At 43.9% G+C, this 26,531-nt stretch overlaps 1 protein-coding gene across 6 annotated transcripts in view; it reads right to left on the bottom strand.

Moving 5' to 3' along the window:
- AAK1 (AP2 associated kinase 1) overlaps positions 1–7,015 on the bottom strand; it is a 362,789-nt gene extending 355,774 nt beyond the window's left edge. For 5 of the 6 annotated variants that reach the window (XM_085636284.1, XM_085636286.1, XM_085636279.1 and 2 more), the window contains exons 1-2: positions 6,677–7,015; positions 4,365–4,726 (exon numbers count right to left, since the gene is read on the bottom strand). In XM_085636284.1, coding sequence (XP_085492410.1) covers positions 4,365–4,527 — 163 coding nt within the window. In that variant the 5' untranslated portion in view covers positions 4,528–4,726; positions 6,677–7,015. The remainder of the gene's footprint in view (positions 1–4,364; positions 4,727–6,676) is intronic. The other variant, XM_085636280.1, reaches the window with a different exon arrangement.
- Positions 7,016–26,531: the final 19,516 nt, after the last annotated feature.

Here is a 26,531-nt window from a genome sequence, read left to right as displayed (position 1 = left end):
GTGAGGAATTGTGTGCCCCAAAAAACACAGACACCCATCATTTTTTTTAAGCAGATACCCTTTGCCCCTCATAAGGTACAATTAGAGATTTAACTGAAGCTTGGAGCGGAGAAGGAGCTATATCACTATATACCCTTCCCAACCCCCAACTGACATTTTTTTTCCAAAGGAAAACAGACCCTGAGCTTGCAGAAGCAACACTACTCTATCACTGTGCAAAAGTTAGAAAATGGGGAGTTAAAAAGTAGTGAGATGTGTTCGCGACTTCGATTTGTCTCCCAGATGCAATTATCACCTGTTGAAGTAGGTGCACTGGGCCCAAACCCAACCATGTAGACTAGGTGGAGGCCAGAATACAACAGCTGCATCTATGTTCGCAAGCACCAAGACAGGTACGTCGAACTTACGTCGGCCAATGAGGAGCTCGCTCCCGGACAGCACACATAAATTACGTGGAAAAAAATTGAGGGAGTGGAAATACAAGAGCACACCCGGTCAGTAATATGGGCGAGACCAGAAAAGTCCTTGGAATGCATACAGCACAAGGACAACTTTTATAAAAATCTAATGCAATGGCACTTTACTCCAGAGCAGGTACGGTCCTTGTTCGGCACTCCTGAGCACTAGTGCAGCGGATAGGGTGAGCGGGGATCCAGGTCACAAGTACGGTGGAGAGGCACCAGGCAAAAAAAGCTGAACCGATATGTAGGTTGTGCGACACTGGATCATTGTTCCTCCTTCTCCTCTCTTTCTATTTAGTCTACTCAAAATAGTGCTAAAGCCAATATTTTATGTAACTGAAAGTTCTTCTAAACCCTCTACACTTGTGATGTAAATTATAGATAGGACCTGTAGACATGTTCTACGCTGTTAAGAGGAAAAAATGTATGTTTTGCGACTCGGTACTGCAAAAATCACAAAAAAAGTTGCCATATATGACCTGTGATGTCATGACACAATCTTTAATCCAGGCACTAAACTGGTTATCAGCCTACTAACGTAACCCTTCGCTCTGCTACCTCCCTGCTGATTTCGATGATGATAATATGGCCAGCTGTCCATATTACATTATTTGAGCACCTCTAACTTTCAATTATTACACCATATGTACTATACACCTGTTAGTTAACATCAGTGTCGATTGGGAAACTACTGGTCACATTTTTAAGTGGTATGCTATACACATGTTTTTTAATTTATGTTAATCACTGCCAATATCAAAATGTCGACTGCTATGTAAAGTGCCCTGAAGCCAGGCTGAGCCTTAATTGTGCTAGATAAAACCTAAAATAATGGATGGTGTGAGGCACAGACACAGCTGAACGCTGTCAAGAGCAGGAATTGGTTTAAAGTGCGTGGAGCGAGGACTAAGGGGCAGCCTGTAATAATGTGAGGAGCATGTACTAAAGTTTATTGGGAGGAACAGGCCCCAATGGTCAGCGCAAGCAGCGGGTACTGGTAGTCAGTGTGAGTAATACAAAAAGAAATTACTCTCTTCACCTGCCTCTCCATCTCCTCTTCAATCTGAGTTTTCATATTGTTTTTAAGAGCACGAATTATGATAATAGTTTGGCTAGTCCACACCACACATTGAATTTCCTTCCGATGCTGGGTGACTGGTTTTATAATTACCCAGTTCAATGGTTACTATTCGGCTAACCTAAGAAAGCTTACATGTAAATTTGGTTCGTGTGGGATTACAACATATTGCGTGGCGGACAAGTCACTGCAGAAGGTGTTCCAATCACTGAGTAACCTAATTGGGCGTTTAGATATTTTTATTAGGCTTTTAAATTATTCAATACAGTAATACAATACGACAAGCTTTTTTGCACTACGTACTTTAAGAGAGATTAATTCATCATCTTAAAAACATTTAGTGTTAAGTGGTTCGGTTCGTCAGCTGTGGCACTATGACTAACAGCAAATATTTCAGTCATCCACCATGGCGCAAGAGAAAATGTATTGAGATAAGAAAAGATATGGATTTGGGAAGTCCACCTTGGAGAGGAAGAAAAAAAAAAAAGAGGGGATAGAGGAGGATACTTGTTAGGGAGCCATGTGTAAGTAACGCAAGGTCAGATACACTGCAATATTAGTTAGGTGGCCAGATCCACCGCATGCCCCATTATTCCCCATCACATGAGGACACTGGAGGGGTAGAATGATGTGAAGAGGGATACTCTGCTACATGCGCCTTGAATTGTATTAGCATGGTGTCCCAGGCTGCTGCTATGGGACATTTTCCGATTCTTCGTGCCTCCTCCCAGTGCAGCACAAAACTTTCTGCTTCACCCCAATGGAGCAAGGATCGATACCACTGAAGAAAGGACGGAGGCTGTTGTGCACGCCAATGCATGATTAGTATGCGCTAGCTACAGTAGCTCTGTAGCTTCCCAATGCTCTGTAACTGTGGCTAAGTAATAGGGTGTGCACTGGATGCAAAAATCTCACAATATCTGGGCACCCCCAAAGCATGTGCTGAAAGTTAGCGGACAGCACTCTGCATCTGGGGCAGGCACGATAAACTGTATGTTCTCATCAGCTGATTTGAAAAGGTGTGAGGTAAGCCCTATGAAAAAATTATCTTGAATGTTCTTGAATAGTGCCTTTCTAGAGATAGTATGAGAAGAATCAAGTGTCAGTGTCTATTCAGTGTCATGCGGGGGGGGGGGGGGGGGGGGGGGGGCTAAATCCTCCTCCCATTCTTGACGAAGTTGGCTCAGTGTGATCCCAGTGTGATCGTTAATGGCTCTGTAAAACCAAGTGATTAGGTGTCGGCCTGTTCCCGAGGTGTGTAGCGCATGCATCACTGCATGTGTTAGTAGTTCTGTGTCCATCACATCTCACAGTGTCCTGAGGGCTCTTAATAACTGCTCATGTAATAGAAACGGAGTTGGGGGAATGCTAGATTCCCGACATATCTGATCAAATGTAAGCAAGTGGTCATTCTGAAACTAATCCCCCACTACATCAATGGAATGCTCATACCAGGTAGCTAGTTAATCAGCAGCAAAGCGTCCCAGGGGTCCTGGTAGACCTAGTAGCTGTGTAGCTGGAGAGTAAGGGATTGTGCGCTTTGTAATCGGAGTAACCTAATTGGTATGTCCCTTGCAAAAACACATATCCTAAAACGTAACCGTGATCTTCAGGAACAGCATTTAACTGTGAGACTCCACCTGGTGGCCAACAGAGGTAGGGCCGTCACCCACCCCAATCACCCATGTCAAGAACCTTAGGATCACCAATGACAGGAAACTCAACATGATAGCCAAATTCAGCAGGGTCACTGCCTCATACCCTAAAAAACTGAGGAAGAGCTTCAAATAGCTCCCAATCAGCACCCAGAAAACGGTCACACATGCCCTGGTCACAAACAAGCTAGACTACAGAAACACCCTCTATGCCGTGATCAACAAAAAACACACCAGAAGGCTGCAGACCATTCAGAACTCTGCAGCCAGACTAGCTCTCAACCTCCCACGCTGCACCTGAAGGAGGTCCATTGGCTCCTCATACACAAACAAGCACAAGTCAAACTCCTCACTTACTCTTTCAAGGCACTACATAACACTGGCCCAGCATACCTCAACAATTGCAACAGCTTCCACAAAACTTGCAGACAACTCTGCTCATCCAGACTCCTACTTGGCACCTATCCCACGCATACAGAAAACCAGATTCGGAGGTCGAGCCTTCGCCTAAAGCGCTCCTAGAGCGTGGATTGATCTGCCACCACACGCAAGAGCGTCCTCCTCACTGCTTGAATTCTGCAAGAAGCTGAAGATGTGACTTTTTGAATAGTGCCACTAATCACTGCCCCAAAGAGAAACTATGAGAGTATATGTGCAAGATCTCATGTATGCAAGTACCTGTAAGAACAAGCCTTTCAGAGGATGCCACATTTAAGTGTGGCCCATGAGGGATTGATATGGTCATGGCTGAGGGAGGATTGGTTATGTGCGTGGGTTTCTGAGAGGGCCTATAGATGACTGAATTGGTGTGTGCTAGTAGGGAAGTTGCTGTAAAGAACATATTTGAGTTAATGAAGATTCACCTTTCAATGTGGTTCCATGGTCTTGGGCTTCTCCCCAGAACCTCTGTGAAAGGTGGAGGTTAGCACAGACTGAAATTCCGCCTACAGTTCCCAAGCTTGGGAGAGTCTCAGCAAAGAGTGAGACACCACACTTGGTGACATAAGGATAGAAGAAAGCAAAAATCTGGCCCAAACTTCCTGTCAGCACATTCCCTGGGGTAGGTACTGGGCATTAGTAACAAAGCTGCTATAGAAAGTTAAAAAAAAAAATACACATTAAAAATGCATACATATTTTGGACAGCAAGAGACATTTTTTCAGTTCTTACCTTCTGCAAGCACCTCATCCACCGTCACCTGGTACCGGCCGATGCTGAAGACTCTGCCAATGTAACCTGTTCCAGGGCCACCAGACCCAGCGCCGCCACCACCACCCCCAGAACCAGGGCCTGATCCACCCTGGTCCCGGCGGGAATCAAAAAACTTTTTCATGTCCGCAGTCACACAGGGGAGGTGAGGGGGCACAATATGTATTAAGATTTCTTTTTTAAGCGACTTTTCCTACACAGTGGAGTCGCCACGAAATCCGTTGTGGCGAGTAACAAGATATGCATCGACCAAAAATAGAGCTAATCCCGCTTTCTGATATGCTGGAGTGCACAAGGTATACAGTAATTCCCTCTATTTCAACCTAAAAAAGAAAGAATAAAATAAAGTAAATAAAAGCAGCTAATTACACAAGTAGAAGCAAGATTCACTAATTCTAGAGGTAATTTACCTCACTGTGTTACTGGTCTTATAGGTACCTTTCATGTCGTACTACTGTGATACCACCATTTTGAAATATTGTCTAATTTTAAACAAATGACAATTTAATCTCCTTTAAAAATCAACAAACAAATGATAAAAGAAAATTAAAGGTATATGTTGAATGAATTATTCTCACACCCCACAAGTTAGTTGCAGTTTTTGCGAGCCTCATTTCCCTTCTCTGTCAGTTTTGGATGCACTCAGAAACAGATTGAACATCAGAATTAAACGTGTTTTTTAATTTTTTTTTAAATATTTCAACCTGTCACGCATCCGGGGATACTATCGGTGAGTAATAGGAACAGAAACACACACTTATTGCGGGTGCCTGGAGTGCACAAGTTGACAATGTGCCCAACACAAAATATTCTTGTTGTATATAGCACAGAGACATTATTAGCTGGTGAGAGTGCCATGTAAACAAATATATATATATATATATATATATATATATATATATCAAATTCAAAACATATATTCTCCCATGCACCAGAGAAGCACACTGCCCCTCCTGCACTGTATGTTAAAACATCACTTGAATTTATATCCTCCATGTCTACTTGCAATTTAAACCCCACTATGCTGTATAAGTAACAGATATATCTGATGGTAGCACTTATGATATAATAAAAAGAATTTCACAGATTCATAACTTAGATTTGAGTAAGTATCTTGAGAAAGCTGAGCAAACTGTATGATCTATGTGGAAAGAACAATTGCTCCCTGTTGCAATGCCTGTCTGTATTTATGGGATGTCAGCAGAAACTGACCCAAAGGCAGCAGAGTGATGTACAGGGCCAAAGGTAAAGACATAGTCAGCAAGTGGTTGTGCCAAAAACCTGGATTCCGAGCGCGGGAGTGGACTGTTACCACACTGTGATGGAGCGTTCTTAAAAGAGAGGAGTCTTTAGGGCTTTTCTAAATGTGATCAGGGGTGAGGTGGTCCTGGCGTCTACAGAGAGTCCATACCGGATCCTAGGAGCATAGATAAAGGAGGCCTGGTACCTTGTTTTTTTCTAGTACACAATCTCTCTTGCTTTACAGGCCTGCGAAAAAATAACACTGTACATAGCTGCCAGGTGTCCCCATGTCAAGCTATAAGACACGTTCAGCCACTCAACATTAAACCAAGGTGGTGGAAACTAATATTCAATTGATTGGAAATTGCTAATTTATTTTAGCACTGTATAAACAGCAGAAAAAAACTATACTCGCTGCAACATATATGCGAGGAGGTTAATAAATGACAATAAAAACATTACGACGAAAATAATAGCAAGGATGAATGTGTGTGCTTCTGAAGAGCGTTCTGCAAAGATTACACTGCAAATTAAAAACACAAAATAATGAATTTTCACGAGACAATTGTACTTTACAGCACTTACTGCAAAAATTATATTCTAGAAGATAAAAAGAACAATTCTTGCCATATCTGTACGGCTTTCTACAAGCCGCGTGGCCAATCTTTAGAGCAAATGTAAATAAAATAAATTGGAAACAAAATGTTTCTTTTCATGTAGCGCTTGCCGAAACACTCATGCCGCTTCATAGAACTGCATGGTTCATGTGAAGGTTGTTACAATCTTTACAATGTTATGCTTTTTTGCTGTGTTAGTGCCTTGGAGTGACCTTGGCAGCATGCAGCGCTTTCCGAGCCTGATAAAATAAAAGCGATGCTCCCATCTTTGGGTTGCAGGATGGGAGAGGGCAGAAAGCATCGTTCCTTTAAATTACTGTATCACTCTCCTAGACTATATACAATGTATTTTTTCTTCCTGTGCATATGGGCACATGTAACAACGTCCCCTTTCCTCCCGCCCACTCCGCTCACCTGCCTCCAGGTCCTCCTTTAAAAGCAGGAAGTCACCCCTCCTCTCCAGCACGGAGCCCCCAGGGGTCGCCCCCCCTGGTCCAGGCAGCGGTTGCCGGGGTTGTATAGCAGTCTACGAGGCGGTCAGGCCAGCATCCTGCCTGCAGGAGGGGGAGCGGTGGGAACTGGGTGGGGGCCCGCACGGGGCCGAGGGGAGGGCATCGCAGAGGGGGGTGGCTCACATAGGTGGGGGCAGAGCAGCTGATCAGCGGGGCTGACCCTAGCCACACAACCAGGAAATGAACTGTCACAGGAAGTCAGTATCAGCTCTTTTTTTAGTCGCCTCCCTCGCGGGAGGAGGCGGGGATGAGGAAGAGGGGTGTGCCAGAGCTGTATTCCTTCCCGTGCGATAATACGACTTAACATCTCACGTCCGGTCATCGGCCGGAGCAGGGTGGGGGCAACATACAAGGGAAGCGCAGAAAAAAAACGTTTCTACAAATGTAAATGTCTTTATTTCTTGTTGTGCGGTCGGCAGGGTGCACGCTGGGGTTTGTAGTCTCGAGGAAGGTTGCCGGCTCAGGATAGAACCGCTGCCCTTGAGGTGGGATGGCGCCTGGACCGCTTTTCCTGTTGACCCCCATACGATAACTAGCCCGCCCCAACCGCGACTTAACATTCGAGCGTTCATCTTGTATAGATGTCATGGTGCATACGGTACTTAATGTCTTCTCTGCACGAACATCGTATCGGAAAGAGGAGGCGAGGACAAGCATGTTTGTGCCCCTCCTCCAAGGCCCTCTCAGCAGCCCTCTTGTACCCTCCACAGTGCACGCAAGAGCTGTTGTTTTCAGTGCTTTAAATGGGCCGGTACTGTCCGGTACGCAGTACCAGGACTTTTTATTTTGATGGGGAGAGTACCGGCCCTTCTGAAGAGAAATGCTATACTTTTAATTGGAGAGAACCGGCACTTCTCAGAAACAAGAAGGTACTCTGCTGCAGAGTACCTGCACTTCTATTTTCCCATTTCAAGCACTGATTCTGGGACATGCAGTAATGATAAATGCCCCATGCAGCGTTACAGGAGGCAGAGAAGAAACATGGGGCAGTATGAAACTAGTCGTACCGGGCATGTCGCAGTTTGAAACGTACATATGTTAGGGAGCTTAGATTATGAAAAACTATTGAACTGCCCTGCCTAGTTTCCCAGGTACATGTATGATGAGATGCTCCAGTCCATGTTCTTTTTTTTCCAATCCTGTTACGTGTAGCCTGTTTGTTCCATTATAAAACTAGGACTACAAGTCCCACAATTCAAAGAATAAACCTGGACTGGTGCATTGCATCACACGTGGAGATGGGAATCTTAGTATTTATGATCGAGCTGAATCAACTCAAGGTGAAATCAGAAAAAAACCAGGGCAATTATGTTAATGGAGTCAGCTAGTGCAAGGAAAACACGTACTTTTTTACTCAGTCCTTCGTGACTGACAATCGTCAGCAATAAGCATTCTAGAATGTTCCTTTGTGCTTTGTTTATGAGACCTATTGTGACATCAGTCGCCGATAGCCCTTTCACCTCCTGCCCAGAAGTTGCAACACACCCTGGGGTTTTACGTGATGTTGTTATGTACCTTATAAGAAACATTTCAATGCGGAAGTGAGACAAAAAGGGATTTAGCTGTATTGAAACTAAGGTACACCAAGGGAATATTTAGTAAGAGTACATACTTGTGTATTATGTTACGTGTCATTTATGCAATATAATAAACTGAATCAGCCAGCCACACCTCAAGTGACAGGACTTTCAGACACTAATTTTAACGGGAAAAGTACAACTCCCAGGATGCAAAGTGCTGTTGGATAAAAAGCCATGACTAGTTAAAGGTATCACAGCTCTCACAGGGCTACTTTTATTTATTTATTTATTTATTTTGACATTTGTAAAGCGCGAAACGAAGGCCCGTGGGCATCTCGGCGCTAAGTAACTGCAATGTTTAGCCAGAAGGGAACTGGGAGATCAGTGATTAAAAAGCCAGGTTTTGAGGTTTTTTCGGAAGGACCAGAGGGACGTGCTGGTCTTGATGAAGTGAGGCAGTGTGTTCCACAGTTTTGGAGCAGCCACCAGAAATCTTCTGTCACCCCAGTTAACAGATTTGGTTCGGGGGATCACCAGGTCCAGGGAGCTGGAAGAGCGCAGTGCTCTGGATGGACAGTAGGGGGTAAGGTTCTGAGTGAAGAACGCTGGGACAGCGTTGTGTAAAGCCTTGTATACCAGGCACAAGGTTTTGAATATGATCCTCTTCCTCACCGGAAGCCAATGAAGTTGTTTCATGGTAGGTAGAACCGGATGGAATTTGGGGATTCGCCCTAGGAGCCTGGCGGCCGCGTTCTGTATGGACTGCATTTTTGTTAACACTCTCTCCTGGGCCCCTAGAAACAAAGCGTTACAATAATCTAGGGTGGAAAGCACCAGGGAGCTTACCAGCGGTTTCGCCATGTTTTCAGGTAAGAAGGGCAGAATTTTTTTGATGAGCCTAAGTTTATAAAAGGCTGAAGAGGATATTTGATTGGCGTGTGGTAGGAAGTTCAGACGGTTGACAAACATAACTCCCAGGTTTCTCACTTTATCCACCGGAACTGGGGGCTGGCCCATAGATGACGGCCACCAGCGGGAGGACCACTCCGGAGAGAGATTGCCGAAGATTACAACCTCCGATTTGTCGGAGTTTAGCTTCAGACAATTGTGCGACATCCAGTTCCCGATGGCCGACATGCCCTGATTGAACATGTCGGCTTTCTGAAGGCCGTCATTTTTGATGGCTAGGACCAGTTGAGTGTCATCAGCGTATGAAGTAAGGCTCATCCCATGTGCCCTGATGACATTGGCAAGGTCCGACACATAGATGTTAAATAGTGTCGGACTAAGGGATGAGCCTTGGGGAACTCCACACGGTAGTGACAGAGGGGAGGATTCAAAAGGTCCCACTGTGACGACCTGGGTCCTGTTGGCCAGGAAGGAGGCAAGAAGATTTTTGGCGTTATCTTGGATGCCTATGCTCTCGACGCGGTCGACCAAGATGGTATGGTCGACCGTGTCGAAAGCCGCCGACAGGTCTAGTAATATCAAGACGGCGGTACCTCCCGCATCCCGGATAAGTCTGATGTCGTCCGCCGCTTTCACCAAGGCCGTCTCGGTACCGTGGAAGCGACGGAAGCCAAACTGTGATTCATCTAGGCATTTGTTATCCTCGATGAAGGAAGAGAGTTGGGCATTCATAATTTTTTCCACAATTTTTGCTAAAAGTGGGAGACTGGCGATGGGGCGGTAGCTTTTGGGTTCATCTTTATTAAGGGTAGATTTTTTGAGCAACGGTTTTATAAGGGTTTTCTTTAGTGTCTCGGGATAGATGCCGGTGCTAAACATGGAGTTACAGATATTGGTTATGGAGGGTAGAACTGTATCCATAATAGGTCTCAGGACCTTCAAGGGACAAGGGTCGAGGGCCGATCCTGATTTAATGGTGGATACCGTTGTTAGCACCTGCGGGCACGTGACCTCACTAAACTGCGAGAGAATAGGTCCTTTAGGTTGAGTAGATGGGCTGTGGGAGAGAGTGACGTTATTGGTGAAGACCCTGTAAATGTCGTCCACTTTACTGAAGAAGAACCTAGATAAAGCGTCGCAAAGGGTTTGAGACGGGGGAGGTGTGAGATCCACGGAGAAGCCCGCCAATTGTTTGGTGGTCTCGTATAGACATTTATTAGAGTTTTGTGCTGTTTCAATTTTGTTGCAATAATACTTTTTTTTTGCATCCAAGATAAGATGTTTGTATTTTGCTACTGATTCTTTGTATAGGAGTTTGGCTTCGGGTGTGTAGTCCTTCCGCCAGTGTCTCTCTCTATTTCTGCACTGTTGTTTTTGGGTACGCAGTTCCTCTGAGTACCATGGGGCCGAGGGGGTGGATCTGTTGCGTGACCGTTGTTTAAGTGGGACCAGATCTTTTGCTGCTGTGCTCACCCAGTTGTAAAATTGGGACGTAGCATTATTGGGGTCCGGGTGTCCGGGGGTCCGGAGATAACGTGGGGAGGGTATCATTAAGCAAAGTTTCCAGCCTGTGTACATCTAAGTCATCCCATGCCAGGTAGGGGGGACAGGAGTTAGGGTGGGGCTTGTCGACCTGGGGGTCGCCCACTGGAAGTGAAGCCAGAATGAGATGGTGATCCGACCAAATTAGAGGGAGTATTTCTGTAAGTTTGAGGCCCGAGGCATTAGAAAAATGCCGTCTAGTGTGTGCCCTCCTTCATGCGTAGGGGAATGGACCAAGGGGGATAGACCAAAAGTGGACATGTCAGCTAAAAACGTGGCTATGTCAGGATTGTTGGGCACATCAAAATGGAAATTAAAATCACCTAGAATGGTGAAGGAGTTCTCCAGTGCGGATGTTTCTTGTCAGCTAAGCCTCTAGGCAGGGCTTTAAGTGGGATGAAAAAACTGAGGGGTCAGTCATAGGGGCTTGGCCAAAGTCATTAAGGGCGTGCCTTAAAACACGTAAGCTAAAAATCTGTGCTTAGGATAGTGTGCTGCTCGACTTGTATTTTTGCCTTTTCTGTCATTGCAGCCAGATATATGATACAATAAGTAACATCATACCTACAACAAGTCAGGACTATTGGCTTTGTCAATGGTTGATAGTTGCATAAGATAAATAAGCAGCAACTATGGCTTGTATATAATATTGATAAAGCTTCCACTTAAAGCCCTGGTGACACCATGAAAATGTTGCTGCTCCTGAATTTCAAAAAGAGAAGGGAATTCCAGAGAGAAAATGACTCTCTTGCCAGGATTTTCCTTCCCCTACAACGCTCACCTGGGATGACGTCATGCTGTAACTTCTCCACTAGTGAGAAGTGAGCATTGTGAGCACGTGCACATTGATGTGCCTGCTGTCACTGCAGACCGGAAAAAATGGACCGCCTGTGCCAGAGCAGAAAACAGAGCCAGATAGAGACCCGTTTCGAGGCCCCCTTTAAAAAACTGCCTGTGCTCAGGACCGGTGAGACCCGGCCCACTTAAAGCCCTGCCTCTAGGCATAACAAAGCCACAGAAAGAAAGTAAGCATGTTTTTTTACGGCACCTACACACCCTATAACCAGGGCTACAGCAATTGTGTGATGAAGTAGCAGTGGCATTTTCTGCATAAATATGGATATACTGCACTTGCCGCATAATCCTCCATCTGCTGTATAGTTGCCATATTTTAACAACAAATTATTTCTAGCTGAAATAGATCAAATGTTGCTAAAAAATGCACCAGAATTTGTGCCCTACAGTAGCAGACCCTTTGAAAGAGTTAGCTGATCGCCTTTTAGTTGCAGATGGAGGTGTTAGGCTGGCACTAATGAGGTGAAATCTTTGCCTATAAAGTATTAATGGGTGTTAAAATAACAAAATAGTGAAATATTACTGACATAGGATGTGGCACATTATGCTGTATAGTCTTTTGTTGCCACATAATTTACTCAATCTTCTTACATATATTGGTTGCCCAATTGCCGCTTAATTCCAGTTCCCCTGCCTACAATGGTATACCCACAAAATGTTAGATCTGTGTTATTTTGTGTTTAAGGTTGCCAGACCACTTCATGCACGCCAAACAACGTGTATACTGTCTTGGCTTTACTTTTACAATTCTTTTTTATCAAGTGTGGTAGTCCAATTAGTTATATATAAGGAACAAAGGTTATAACTGCTGTCATACACTAATTTGTTAAATGAATGCCCATGGATGGGGACTCGGTGCTTAGAGTGCTTGAAACAATTTGCAATCCTGCTTACGATGCGCTCTTTGTTAAAAGCTCTCTATGAAGTGAGTCAACTCTTGAGTCAATCCGACTGGGATGAAGGAGGGTAGAGTGGTTTTAGCGCTAATGAAAGTCCATCACACACGCTCTGTTTTTCAGTGTGATAGGGTAAATGTTGGTTACTTAGAGGGGTTTCTGAATGCCCCTTGTATCAGGATGTAATATGTTTGATTTTAGGCATGATGGTGCATCATACGGTCAAACTGTCTGTTACATATATGAGCAGATGGTAACCTCAAAAAGATTCTTCTAGGTTCAGGAGATGATTTGGTTACTTACCGGTAATCTTTATTACCCTTAGTCCATCTTATCCTCGTCACAGTCATTACAAAATGAGGTGGTGTCCCCTCATGACAGAACAAAGACTAGGAGGACCCTAGAAGAATAGCCCTACCCACCCAACCCGGGTGCCGTACAGGGAGCTATATAGTATCCAAGCTCTTGTCAAAGGACTAGTAGGAGTGTGAGATGTAATGACTGTGACGAGGATGAGAAGCACTAAGGGTAAAGAAGATTAATCCCTCGTCCCAGTCATTACAAAATGAGGTACACCAAAGCCAAAGTCCTTTGACAAATTGAAAGGAAAGAACAGAATGAATCATGGCAATTGTGCAACACCCCTGGTTTAATGTATGCAAAAATCAAAAACATAAGTGAAAGCAATAGCGAACAGTAATGCAGAGTTCAAGACACCTGTACTCAAATTCAAATGCAAATTTGAAACACTATTAAGGCAGAAATATTTAACAAAGATATGCTCTGAGGACCAAGTAGCCGCCCTACACATATCCTGGATTGATACTCACTGAAACTCCGCCCAGGAAGCGGCCTTTCCTCTTGGGAATCTTCCTTGAACATGAAGATCTCCTGCATTGTCCTGCAAAGTCAATGGAATTGTGGACTTCATCCATCTACTGAGAGTCATAGAAGTTGCGTTCTTCTCCCTTCCAGACTGATCGAAAGTCTCAAACACGGACTCAGTTTTCCTGTTCTGCTGAGACCTGTTAAAATATATCAAAAGAGCTCTTTTAACATTGTGTATTCAACAACTTCAAACTTTATGAGGCAGTTTCAAATCTACAGCATCCTAAGGTTCAAAAGGACAACATTGCAAAGTCCGTAACACAATAGCAAGTTTCCATGCAGGAGAAAGAGTATTTTTCATTGCACTTACCATCGAAAAGATTTTAAACCGCCTAGAGACCAAAGAATGTGCCACAGAGAAAGATTCAGAAAATTCCCTGAAAGCTTTTATAGCAAACCATTGAGCTCTCAGAGTTTGCCAGAGAGAAATTTAAGTGTAACCCATCCAGAAAGAAGTGCAAAACATCAGACAAACCACAGACTGGTGCAGAAAGATCATGAAAACGTCATGTGTCAAAAGATTTTGTGTGCTTTGAGTAACGGTTCAAATTGGAAGTTCTTCTAGAGTGCTGAATTACCTCCACCAAGGAAGGAGAAAGACCCATTGCTAGAAGCCCAGGCTACGTAACCTCCAAAATGACAGCGTGAGTTGGAGCCACAAGACCAGAGCCCAAGACTTGAGAGAAGAAGACGACATTGGTAGTTCCCAAGGAGGTCGAAGAGCCAGGGATTTCAGAAGTGGAAACCACAACCTCCGTGGATAATATGGAACTACAAGAATCAAATGCCCTCTATTCTGCTGGAACTTAGAGAGAACCTTCAGGATCATTGGGAAGGGAGGGAATGCATAGAGAAGACGTCTCAGCCATTTCATCATCAATGCGTCCACTCCTCAATCTCCCTCCACTGAAAACCTGGAGCAGAACCTGCGAAGATGAGAATTGCCCTTGGTTGCAAATAAATGCAGAAAAGGTTTTCCGAACTGGCTGCTAATTCTCCGAAAAGTCATTCTGGATAACATCAACTGCAAGGTTGGAAACTTCCTGCTGAGACTGCTACCTGCCACATTGTCGATGCCCTTGAGGTGTACTGCTGACAAATGCAAAAGGTTGATTTCTGCCCATGTGCCCAACTGTGCTGCTATTGCATTGAGAGATGTGGATCATGTGCTTCCTTAATGATTGATGTGAGTGATTGCTACTGTGTTGTCTGCTTTGAACAACGCATTCCTCTGAACTAGATGGTGATGAAAAAACATCAAAGATCGGAAGATTGTCATCAGCTCTCTCCAATTTATTGATCTGTGACTCTCCAGGATTGACCACTTGAATTGGCAGGACTTGCCCAATAGAGGAGTACCCCAGCCAAGTTTGCTCGCATCTGTGGTAATGACTAATGGAGGACCCAGCTGCATTTTTACTCCTTTGGATAGATTCCTGGTCTCGAAACACCAGTGAAGACTGAGCCTTACCTCCTGAGACAGAGGAATCAACTTGTCCATAGAGTGAATCGATGAGGACCAATGACTGTTCAGATGCCACAGAAGAGGACGGAGATGAAGGCTTGGCCATTGGTCTGTATGCACTGCTGCTGCCGCCAAGTACCCTTGAACTTCCATCCAGAGTTTTACCAAAGCCTGATCCCTGGATGTAAGATCCTGCACTGCCAACTGCAAACACAAAATATTTTTGTCTGGCGAAAAGGTTTTCCCAGATCCATTCTGGAGCAGGCCCATCTGAAGCCCAGATCTTTTGAAGGAGACAGCTGGTATTTAGGAAGATTCAGGAGGAGGCCTAAGCTGAGATCACCTCTTCTGTCTTCTCCCAAAAGAGATGGATCTGTTCTAGACTTGGTGCATGCAGGAGCCAGTTGTCCAAGTAGGGGAGGATAGGAATCCCCAGAAGATGCAAATGAGCTACAATTGGAGCCATCATCTTGGTGAAAACCCTGGGACTGACTTCAGACAGAAGGGGAGAAGTTTGAATTGCCAATGGTGAGCCCCAGCTGCTAACCTCAAGAACTGGTGACGATGACTCGCACTTGAAATGTGAAGATATTCACCCATAAGACACAGAGTTATTAGAAAGTGGATAAGCAGAATCTGAGAAATAATCCTCTACAAGGTTTCTATTTTGAACATGAAATTCTCAATGAAGGAGTTGATATTCTTTAAATCGCTCACCAGACAAAAGACAACTGAAGCCTGTGGAACAAGGAAGATCTTTGAATAGACCCCTTGACCCCACTCCTCTCTGGAGATGGGAACTATAGCACCCTTCTCCTGAAGTGACCAAGTACCCTCCAAGAATGCTTTTCTCTTGATTGGATCTTGAGGCCGCGGAGTGCAAATGATCCCCATAGAGACTGAAAGTGACAATAAGTCTATCAGATAAGATTTCTTTATAACCTGAAGCACATAATGATCAGTTGTTAAGAGCTTCCACTGCTGAATCCGACCACCGACCCTTAATGGAAAGGCCCCCTCCTTCTCGGTACAGTCGGAGACGCTGACCCTTAGAGTTCAGAACCGGCTTGCTTTTCTTAAAAGACCTGAAGGAAGATCTGGGTTGAAATTTAGCTGACTGATCCTGATTTTGCTGCCTTCTTGACGGTTGCCGAAAAGAGGACCTGAACTTTGAGGAACTCAAGGAATGCCATTGGAAAGATGAAGAATATTTTCTCCTTAAAGATACAGTGAAGTCTGTCTTCCAGCTCCACCCGGAACAACTGAGAGGCCTCAAATGGCATCTTGAGGGCAATTGCTCTTTGCGCTGCGTCAGTATTTCAGTCCTTCAAATAAAGATTCCTCTTTGCGGCTATGGGTGCACCTCCTGCTAGAGCCGCTGATCTAACAATATCCTAATAGATGTCCGATACAAGTTTGATGTGGTGTTCCATGTCTTCTAGCAAGCTTGGCAATTTGCCTCATTCTAAATGGTTTCAAACGGTGCCTTAAGGTCCGTGATAAGAGATTGCGCCGTGTAAGCCCCATAAATCCCTGCTTTCATTGCAACATGGAAACCAGAAAAATAAATTTCAAGGCAGAATCTAGTGTCTTGTCTAAAGAGTCCTTTAAAATGTTCTCTTCTGTCATTAAAGAACAACCCACAAGACTTGCCACCACAGAGTCAATGTGGACATTATCCGGCAAACGCTGTGTATTTTCAAAGGGATTTAATTTAGCAATAAAACAAAATCCTATCAGGATCCTCCCGCTCTTGCTTAATGACATCAGTGACAAAGTAATGGATTGGAAACCAGGAACTGGAGGGCTTGTGGAATTTCTCTACAGAGATGCCTCAGATATTCCCAGTTAATCAATGGGATGAGCACTAATATTCTCCCTGATATGGACCAACTGATCCCCAAGCATCTTCTTAAAGAGATACTTACCCTTTAAGTCAACAGAGACAGGGGCCTCATCTGAAGAATCAGAACCCCCAGGAACAGACAATGCCTCCATGCCCCTTTTTGCACGGTTTGAAGGAGCCTTCTCCTTAAAGGCAGACCAAGTTGCAAGCACAATTCTGCAAATTATTTCCTCTTCACCCTTCTGCTAATGCTTTCACCTGCGTTTGAGAGAAGGGGAATGGCCAGAAGCGAAAGAAGAAATGGATGGTGAGGAAGAAGCATGCCCTCTCTTAGCTGAATGCTTGCCCAGTATGCCCAGAATACTGCAGATTATCAGGAAACACTTAACTATGAAACAAAATGCTTACCATGACCTTTATATATGATAGACGTGTGTGCTTCCCTCGTGTGTCCAAACAGAAAGGACGTGCATGTGCTGAATGGGACTTCTTCCAATGTGCAGGAACGAGTCCACACACGTTGCAGATACGCTAAGAAATAGATGCTCCCTCCGTTTCCCACTGCGCACCAGAGGGAGTGTCAGAAACAAAAGATGGTCGCATCCATGAGCTCCTGCCCATCGAGAAAAGGACACATCTGAGGCTAATACAGGAGGAGGAACCACCAATTCTGCTGGAGGCTTGCCACCCCTTGAGCCCGTCAGGAAAAGTGAGCCAAAGCCCAGTGGAAGCTGAAGACCCAGCCCAGCAGGGACCCCCCTGTACCTGTCCGAGTTACAGGAAACAAAAAGCAGGAGGAGCCAGGAGTGCCAGCCCCCTTTATGGCACCCAGGTTGGGTGGGTAGGGTTAGCCTTCAATGATCTTCTTGTTCTGTGTTCCTGCCACGAGGTGACACCACCTCATTTTGTAATGACTGGGACGAGGACGAGGGGCGTAGAGGTAATGTGTATTTGAACCATGAACAAACAGGAAATATCTCTCTCAACCTGTATTTCTTCTATTCAGTAAACCATCTGTACGATCTATGACACATATCACTCAACAAGTGAGCAATATTGAATTAATTTTCATAGAAAGAAACATCATGGCAATATTTTTACATAGTTTGATATATATTTTGATATTTGAATATAATTAACTCTCTATGCAAATGATGCATTCTTTCCAAAAATTAATTTGTTCTTGAATCTGTTATGTCCTGTATACTCAAAGCGTTCATGCACTCATTCAACCTATCATACTCTATTTAAAAATCCAAGGCTCCCGGATATCATTCAGAGTGCCAAACACAGGTATTGGGGTACTGAGTGAATTTCAAAAGTATTGCAAACATTTGGCCCTTTAGTCAATGAATCAGAAGCAAGAGTGGTCAAAGCACGTTTCGGTTGTCACTGCTCCTTTATTTCCACTGTATCCAGGTCCAGTATCGGCCTAAAGATTTTCTTAGAGGCCAGCCGAGGCACTCTCAAATGAAGGGTTTTTAGTGCAAAAAAGAAATGGCCCCAAAAAGCAGACAGTCTTCTCCCTGCACATGGGGACCCTTGGGCAATTTCTCTGGCTGTGTCGGCATTGTCTTGCAAGGTTGATACGGTAGGGAAAGCAAGTGATGCTCATCTCTGTGTCAATAGAGTGAGTCAACCATTGTTGTGACCCAATGGCTCCTTGTTGGGCGGGCTGCTAGGACAGACATTTAAGTCTTCACCAGTGTAAACATAGCACTTCTTCTGACTCTAAATAGAGGGAGGACCGAGTTTGTGGGACCAGAACACCAGTGCCTTAAGGCAGTGCTTCCTCTCAGCCAAATTCTAAATTAAGGTCCTTAATATTTAGGTACAAATGCACCATACGTGGTGGTGTGTGCCAAATAAATGGTTAAATATTCTAATGTAAGATTTCTTCCCAAAGCCCTGGTATCCGTATGGAGGTTGTGCTCGTTGAGATTCCTCATTGCGCTTTGCTTTAGTTCGTAAAACTGTCTTTGAATCGCGCTGAAGATTGCATCTTTATCAATACCCTCACGTAATAACATAATTCGCTAGCGCTGCTAACCTAAGGTTTCCTTCTGCAATCAACGAAATCCAGATCACAGTTTATTCATAATCTGCAATCTATTTAAAACGAGATCAGCAAACTGTATTCATCCCAGCTCAGGGCCAAGCTTCCTAAAGTTTAACCCAAAGTTGAAAACAATGGAAGCATACAAGGTGACTTTTAAGGTAACGTTATAGGAGAATACCAGAAGTCTTCCAAAAAGATCTTATTTTACATGTTGTAATCATTGCAAGCCCTTGACATGCTCTGAATATGACCCTTTCTGTAAATGAATGATTCCAAGAGTCACACGTTCTTTCGCTTCTCATATTCATCCTATAAGGAATCAGATAGTTGTTCACTGCAGACGTGCCCCGGAATGGCTGATTCAAGACCAAGAAGAGCCATCATCGATGACCTCATTATCAGGGACTATGACATAACGATAATCACAGCTGTCTCAGCATGTGCATGTATCTCTATTCGAGGGAGTGATCCCAGCGCCTTTCACCACTTGTAAAACTGATCCCTTATGCTGAAGAGGGGAGGGACCCCGCAGCCCTAGTACGCCTCTAAAGAAGGATTTCCCTCACTGCTATGAAAGAATGATGTAATCTCAGCAGCATGAGTCCCTTGTCTCTTCTAAAGACCCTCACTGCTGGAAAGAAGAATGTGATCTCAGAACCCCAAGACCCTCGCCCCGTCTATAGACCCTCACTGCTATGGAAGAACAGCGTGATCTCAGAACCCCGGGACCCTCGCCCCGTCTATAGACACTCACTGCTATGGAAGAATAATGTGATCCAACCTAGAATCATTATCTACTACTAACGCTGCCCGGTGCAGATGCTGCACAACCACCACCTTTTCAACTGATCACCATCATGCTATAAACTCATCAGAAAGCAGCAACGCCGCAGTTTTACTAAAATGCTTTGCGGCCCATTCATCTCTGGATGCGTACAGGGAGATTTTAGACCCAAGGCAGTCCTTTTGGATATTTACTCTTCTTGCGGGATACTCTTCACCAAGATCGATCGGCATTTCATAAGCTTTTCGACTTATCCACAGTTTTTGATACGCTGGATATCTTCCTATCTTCCGTGCTCTTCTGATTGGGTTTATTAGCTGATGAGTTTCCACGCATCAGCAGCCTTTAATACACTGGACCATTGTATCCTCCTGTTTGGGCAATCTGTTCGGCTAATATAACTGGCCAGTCTTTTTTCATACGTTGGCCAAGGTTGGGTTACAGGAGGAAACTGGACTCATAACAGAGGAGTTCATTGGGTTTACCGCCTTGTTTTATCTTCTGCATATCTTGTATGTCCAACCATTGATCAATTTCTTGTATCAATTACATTTGTTTAGAGTTCCAAACCAAATGATCTGTAGTTTATCTTTAGGCGATCAAGCCATCTGTGAACAATTCCTAATCTGTCCAGCATATGCAGCCATGGATATGGTGAGATGATGTTGATTTAATTGCGTTTAAGTGTCAAGAAGAGTGAGTCCTTGCTGGTTTCTTCAAGTTGTAAGATCTAATACATAAGGCAACTGTGTCTTTCTTTAACCTTGGGTATCTACTCCATTCCTTTGTTACCTAAGGTTAAGACATTCACGTTTGTTTTTATTGATCTCTTTTGTTTCGAAAACCCGACTCCAGAAATGGCACAACACCCAACTATCTGAAACTTTTGAGTAATTTTTGTTGATTTATGTACAATGGGATGATAAAACATTTAAGTAAGTGTGCCTTACTCTAGGCAGTTTAGGATTAGACCACACGGAAGTCAGGAGTAAGCAACAACTGCTCACAGAAAAAGCTTTGTGAATTGGGCCAGGTATGCGCAGTGCTTTTGTTGTTAAAACTAGGACTGGCTAAAGTTCGCTCCATGACTTGGGGCCAGAGGAGAGCTATGAATCATGACTGTTGCGTGGACAAGAAGCTTCACCTACAACATGACTAGCCTGGAGTTTGAAGCTGGTCAGATGACTGAAATGGAGAAAAGCCTGCTGCTGTTTGTGTCCCCGCTGGGCAGCATTTCAATCCCAGAGGCCAGCTTAGCCTATCTTCATCTTAGCTCAATACAATTATATGCGTTGCATTTATATAGTGCTTCATAGCCCTGGCACGGTGTTTAAGTGCTTTCAATGGACAGGTAGCAAACTAATCACAAGGACGTGCGCATTGTGTGTGGACTTTATAGAGTGGCCTATGTGGGAAGTACTTTGACTGGAGAGATGCTCCTATTGTGGTACACATGGCTTGAACCTGGAGGGGAGTGGAGGGGAGTGAGAGATCATGTTTCTAAAGCATACACAGCCTCGGTGTGCATGTTTGGAAGGCTGAGGCTTCCAAGTGTGTCTTCTGTGGGCAGTAGTTTGGTGTCATGTGAGATAATCAGAGGGTCACTTCAATGTGTTGCTGCACTGGTGTAGTAGCTGTGCATAGGGTAGGACGAAGAGGAAGAGAGATTGCTACACATATGTTCATGCCTTCCATTCTTGTGGGGGTGATTGGTTTTACTTTGTTAAGTGGATATGATCTAGTACCAGTTGTTGTGGAAAAGCCAAATCTTCACTTCCTTCTTGAATTCCAGGTGGTTTTGGATGCTTCTAACTCCTTCTTCCCACTGAAGGCGAATGATGCCCTTGCAGGCGCTACTGGCTTTTAGTTGTTTTGCACTGTGTACCATTGAGTTGGGAAATATTTACACTGGCTACCATGTTGCATTGACGCTTAATGCCTTCCTCAGTAAGTGCTGTAAAAATACTAGTGGTTCAAGCTTGGAGCAATCCGTTGGATATTTGTCCCAGCAATATTTAATGTTGAAAAGCTTGTGGAGCAAGCCAGGATCAACAAAGTCACTGTGGGTTTACACTTTGTTAATTCTGAGCATCCCAAAATGCTGAAGAGCAAAAGCAAATGTTCTAAAACATTTCGGGTTTTCCCATTATAGACTGGAGTCTGCTTTGGTTTGTAGAGATGTGTGCTCAGTGGTGAATGAGATTGTATCTCAATTGGTTGTATGTCTCAGGATTAATGACACATGAGTTTGATGGGTGAGGCCACAGTGCAGTACCCACAAATAATGTATGAATCTTTGTGGTCAGTTCGCATGCCTTGTGACCGGCTGATGTAAACGCTTGGAGATTCGCTGGCGGAAGCAAGTAAAGGTGGGTGGCTTACTTGCTGACTAATTGCATATTTTGTGTTTGTTGGATGTATATTAAGGCCTCTATGCTAATGTGTTCTTCTTTCAGGATAATCTGTGATGTGCTTTGGTTGATCTTGATGTTCTGAGAATTATGACAATCAAATATAATGCCCATTATGAATTTTTAGGAAAGCCAGATTTGACCACTAAAGCGAGTTATCAATTAATCAGGTTTACATTTTTGTTCTGAAAAACCTGCACCGTCAGTTTTCTCCCTGGACAAATTTCAGATGCAATTCATACCGGTTAAATTCTTTGGAGCAAGGGAAAACTTTGGAAATTGGTGTGCGCATATTAATTGTTTGAGACTATTCCTCATTCAGAGCACTGCAGTTCAAAATAGTGGGGTAATGTGAAACCCGCGGTATCTTAAAGGAATATGTGGCATGTGTTTTATTTGTATGCAGTGTTCTTTCTGAAGTATGCTGTTGGGTGTTGTGCTTGTAGTGTGTGGTTACAGATGCATACTGTTGTGAGCTCAGTGATACCCAAATACATGGAGCATGGGGGCCATGTTGGCTCTGTGTGCAGTGCTTTGACTAATGTGTATTGTTGAAGGCAATCCGTGCGAAATGTAATGTCTAAATGAAGCTACTTATGGTTGTGTGCTTGAGGAGCTGAGCTTATTATGTAGTTAGAATCATAAATGAGGTGAGCCAGATGTTGCGTTATCAGTTCTTTTAGATTAAGAAAGGGCTGATGGACAAGGTCAGGCGAGCCAGTGTCATTCATAGTCCCCTGCTACAGCTGCCCTGGAATGGTTTGTTCCAGTCGCAGTAGTGTCATAGGGCGATCCATCTGTGCTCCATGCCTCAGGTGCTATCATGGATGTGATGAAGCCGGTGTGAAGCGAGGATTCAGCCGAAGGCGGCTGTTGGGCTGACTGAGTGAGGAGGTGGAGAGGTATCTGTATGAGTGGTTTTGTATACCATCAATCGAGGTAGGGAAATTGAAGGTAAACGTTGGGTGTCACACATCAGTTCAGTTCATCTCCACTGCTGTGGTCTCACAGAGGCTTTTCACCTGACATAGGTGTGCTGGGTTTCAGCTTTGGCCGTGCGGGGAGGTGGTCGCTATGGTATCTCCTAGCTTCAGAGGTTTAGGTGACAAATGACTGGAGGGGAAATATTGAGCGGTGAAGGATGAGTGGTCCAGGTTTGGGTGAGGTTGCTTGAAAAAAGCCAGAGTGCTAATAAGGGGATGACAGTTGCCTAGATATCATTCAAGGAAGACAGGCGCATAAGGTCACTAGAAGGTAGAACATGATCAACCTCAAAGTGACTCTATCAGCAGCATAGGTGGAGTTGGGTGCAAATTTAAGTCTCAGATTGTGATAATGATTTTCTGTCACCTAGACAGAAGAAGATGAATTTCATGTGGTTAATGGATTTTGGTTCAATGCCAGCCACACGCAGAGGGACCTCTTTCTCATTTCCACCTGATCCAGTGTACACTATTCCAATGAAGGAGTTTGTGTTCCACCCACAGGTGACTTATCAGTACAGTGGGAATTAGCCTATGCTAGGGAAGATGTTTAGGAGGTCTACCCCAATGATGTACCCATGTACTAGACAGTCGCCCGTTCCAGACAGGATGTTTTAGGTATCCTCTCAGGAGTGATTAATCCACATGATAGGAATAAGCCTGTTCCTAGAAAGATTTTTATGACGTCCAAGAAGAAGTGATATATCCATATAATAAGAATTAGGTTGTTCCTAGCAGAATGTTTTAAGGATCCACCCAGAAGTGATAGATTAATATAACAGCAATTATCATGTTCTTGTCAAGATGTTTAATGATTATGCAATATTTTATTGGGCAGTTTTCGGGGTCGGTGGTTTTGCTGCACTGCTTTCTGCAGTTTGCAAGAGGGCAGGGGAATAAATAGGGATTGAATGTCTTCAGATAAATGTATCCTTCTCTCTGAACAGATATTATAGGGTTGAATATGTTAGATGAGTGTAGACTATCTACAGCAGCTTCAAAGAAGTAGCCAAGGTGGGTTGCTTCAAGAAGATGGGATGTGGTGGTTCACAATGCTTCTAGCTTTGTGGGATTCATTAGTAGTGTAGGCATCTGACTTAAAACTCTCTCAGGACCTAACTAGTCAAAACAGGGGAATTGTAATAGGGAAGTTGTCCTGTGCCTCAGACATCATTTATTGCAGGAGGATTGCGAGGTAGAACACCATTAAACATGTGACTAAATAAGTCTTGGAGCCACTTGATGGCAGCCATGTGGTAGATTTTTCTCCAGTTGGTTGATTAACCAATGTGGTGTGGTGCAGTGAGATTGCAGAGCCAGTCTTCTTACCACATTACTGGAAGTGGGTATTTGAAAGGTATAGTGGAGATTTCCTTTATGAAAATTGAATTGCATGATTAACTTTTTAATAAATCAAAAACATCCAAAATTACAAGGAACTACAATGAGGACCCATATAACGAATTCAAGATGGCGTCACGTCCTTTAAAAATGTGTCAATCTTTAAAACCATTTCATAAAAGGCTCATGGTAGAAAGGAATATAAGCTTATCCCTGCTCCCCGTGGTCATTAAACAGGGAGACTGAGGCCGTAAACAAGTGGCATTCAAAGGTGATGATTTCTTGTTTACACCTTACTAGAGAAATTTGAATATTTTCAATGTTTTTGACTTATCATAAAGTTAAGTCAATTATGCAATATGCCAAGGCGCGTGCAGGTAAGAGTGGTGGGGCCTGGTGGAGGGGGGGGGGGGGGGGGGTTGGGTTGGAGGGTTGGGGATTTCGACAGATGATCACTAGGGAAAATTAAATAAATAATTGATTTTCCCTCGTCGTCGTCTGTCGAAATCCCCCTCACCCGGCCCCACCGTTCTTACCTGCACGGGCCGCGGCTCTATTTTTGATAGACCATTATTTTGCCATTTTCAGGAAATTTATATTATTTTCATATTATTGAAGCCATTGATTCATCATGGTCAGTAAGAAGAAGCATGTCATGGTGCACAACCAACAGCACATCAGGGTGTGTGCACCCACATGCAGGTGAAATAGATTAGCTATGCAAAGACCGAAGTTTTTCCCAGCTGGCTGTGCAATAACACTTTAATATAATAAAACTATGTAATTAACAATTGGATGTTCACTGCAAGCATTTTGAGATTTGTTGGGGAGCCTAAAGGAGGTGGTCCCTCATAGCAGGATGTCATGTGGGCTGCTGAAATATATTACTATGGCATGAGGCAGCAATTTTACAGTAGCCAGTACTATATGAAAATAAACATACGAAGACTTCTTTGTGAAAGTATTGATCGTGTACGATAGATAATATCTATCACAAGTTTGTGGGGAATAACATGTGGGGTTTGTTGTTTAACGCACCAAAATCCGCATTATACGGTAGATACCGTACAATTTCCCCTGTTAAATTTGGGCAGGTTTGACCTGCTGAACTGTAAGGACAGCTGAGGTATCTAACGCATCTGATAACTATTGGATGTGTTAAATACAGTCAAACTCCCCGTGCGTGAACAGGGGTTTATGCAGGGTTCAGAATTAACTGGCCCGCTCATAATCGGGGTCATTGTGTTTTACAGAACTTGATTCTAAACAGGGATATATGTACAATTTAGAATAAAAATACTGCAGATTGATGCTTTGTAGTTGTTCTGTGAGTTTCCAAAGTTTTTGCAGTTGGTGCATTGCATGTTGATTGCCTTGGTTAACATTACTGATTCCTTGTGGGAAATATGTCATCTGATGGCTCGGTTGCAGTCTTCAGAATGTAAAAATGTGTTCAGTCCCAGACTGGTCAACCTGTGTGCTACTGATCGCTCAGTTTCTTTGATTTTCTGTACTTTCATACATGTTCTAACAGAGGCTGTCCAACCTAGTTGTGTGTCAGTTCCCTGACCAGTGCCTGCCACCCACTCAGCCGCATTCAAGTTAATACATTTTTCCCTGGTGAGCTAGTGGGGGCATGGTCTTCGACAACTTAAGCAGAGGAGGAAGGTGGCAAAATCTAAAGGCATTCTTTTTTTTTATTATTAAAAAGCAAATTTGCTGTTAGTCGCAATTAGCCTACATTTTTAAAAGCGGTGCATGTCACTTTGCCTGCATTCACTTTTTAGTGTAGGCGTCCATACAGATATTGCTTTAATATTGCGTCAACATAAAACTCTCAAATCGACTACACCTGGTGTGTCTGTTTCCTTCGCATAGCTCGAACTTTCCATCGCAGAGCACTTACTTAGGGTGAAACCGTGAAAGTAGGGGTCTGTGGCAACTAGACACAACCTGAAATAATTGTGTGTGATGCAGTGTGTTTCTGGACACGCCTCATAGCTTACTCTGCTCAGGGAATGAACACGTGGGAGTTTAAGGAAGCAGCTGTTCTGCCCCACCCAGTGCATTAGACAGCGCGAAAGAACAAAGATAGCACACAGACTCCGTGCTTGTCCTGGAGTGCAATTGAGATCATGAAAGAGACAAATATGGAAGAACGGGAGAGGCAGTAAAAAAGAGAAAGTGAGAGAGGACAAAACAAGAAAGGGAGGATGCAAATGACAAAAATGAAGGGAAAAAAGGAGAAGCTGGAGGAA

Source organism: Triturus cristatus, chromosome 11 (genome assembly GCF_964204655.1).
Source record: "Triturus cristatus chromosome 11, aTriCri1.1, whole genome shotgun sequence".
NCBI lineage: Eukaryota > Metazoa > Chordata > Amphibia > Caudata > Salamandridae > Triturus > Triturus cristatus.
Note: the sequence above shows the minus strand (reverse complement) of the source record. Positions and strands in the feature narration are given on the sequence as shown.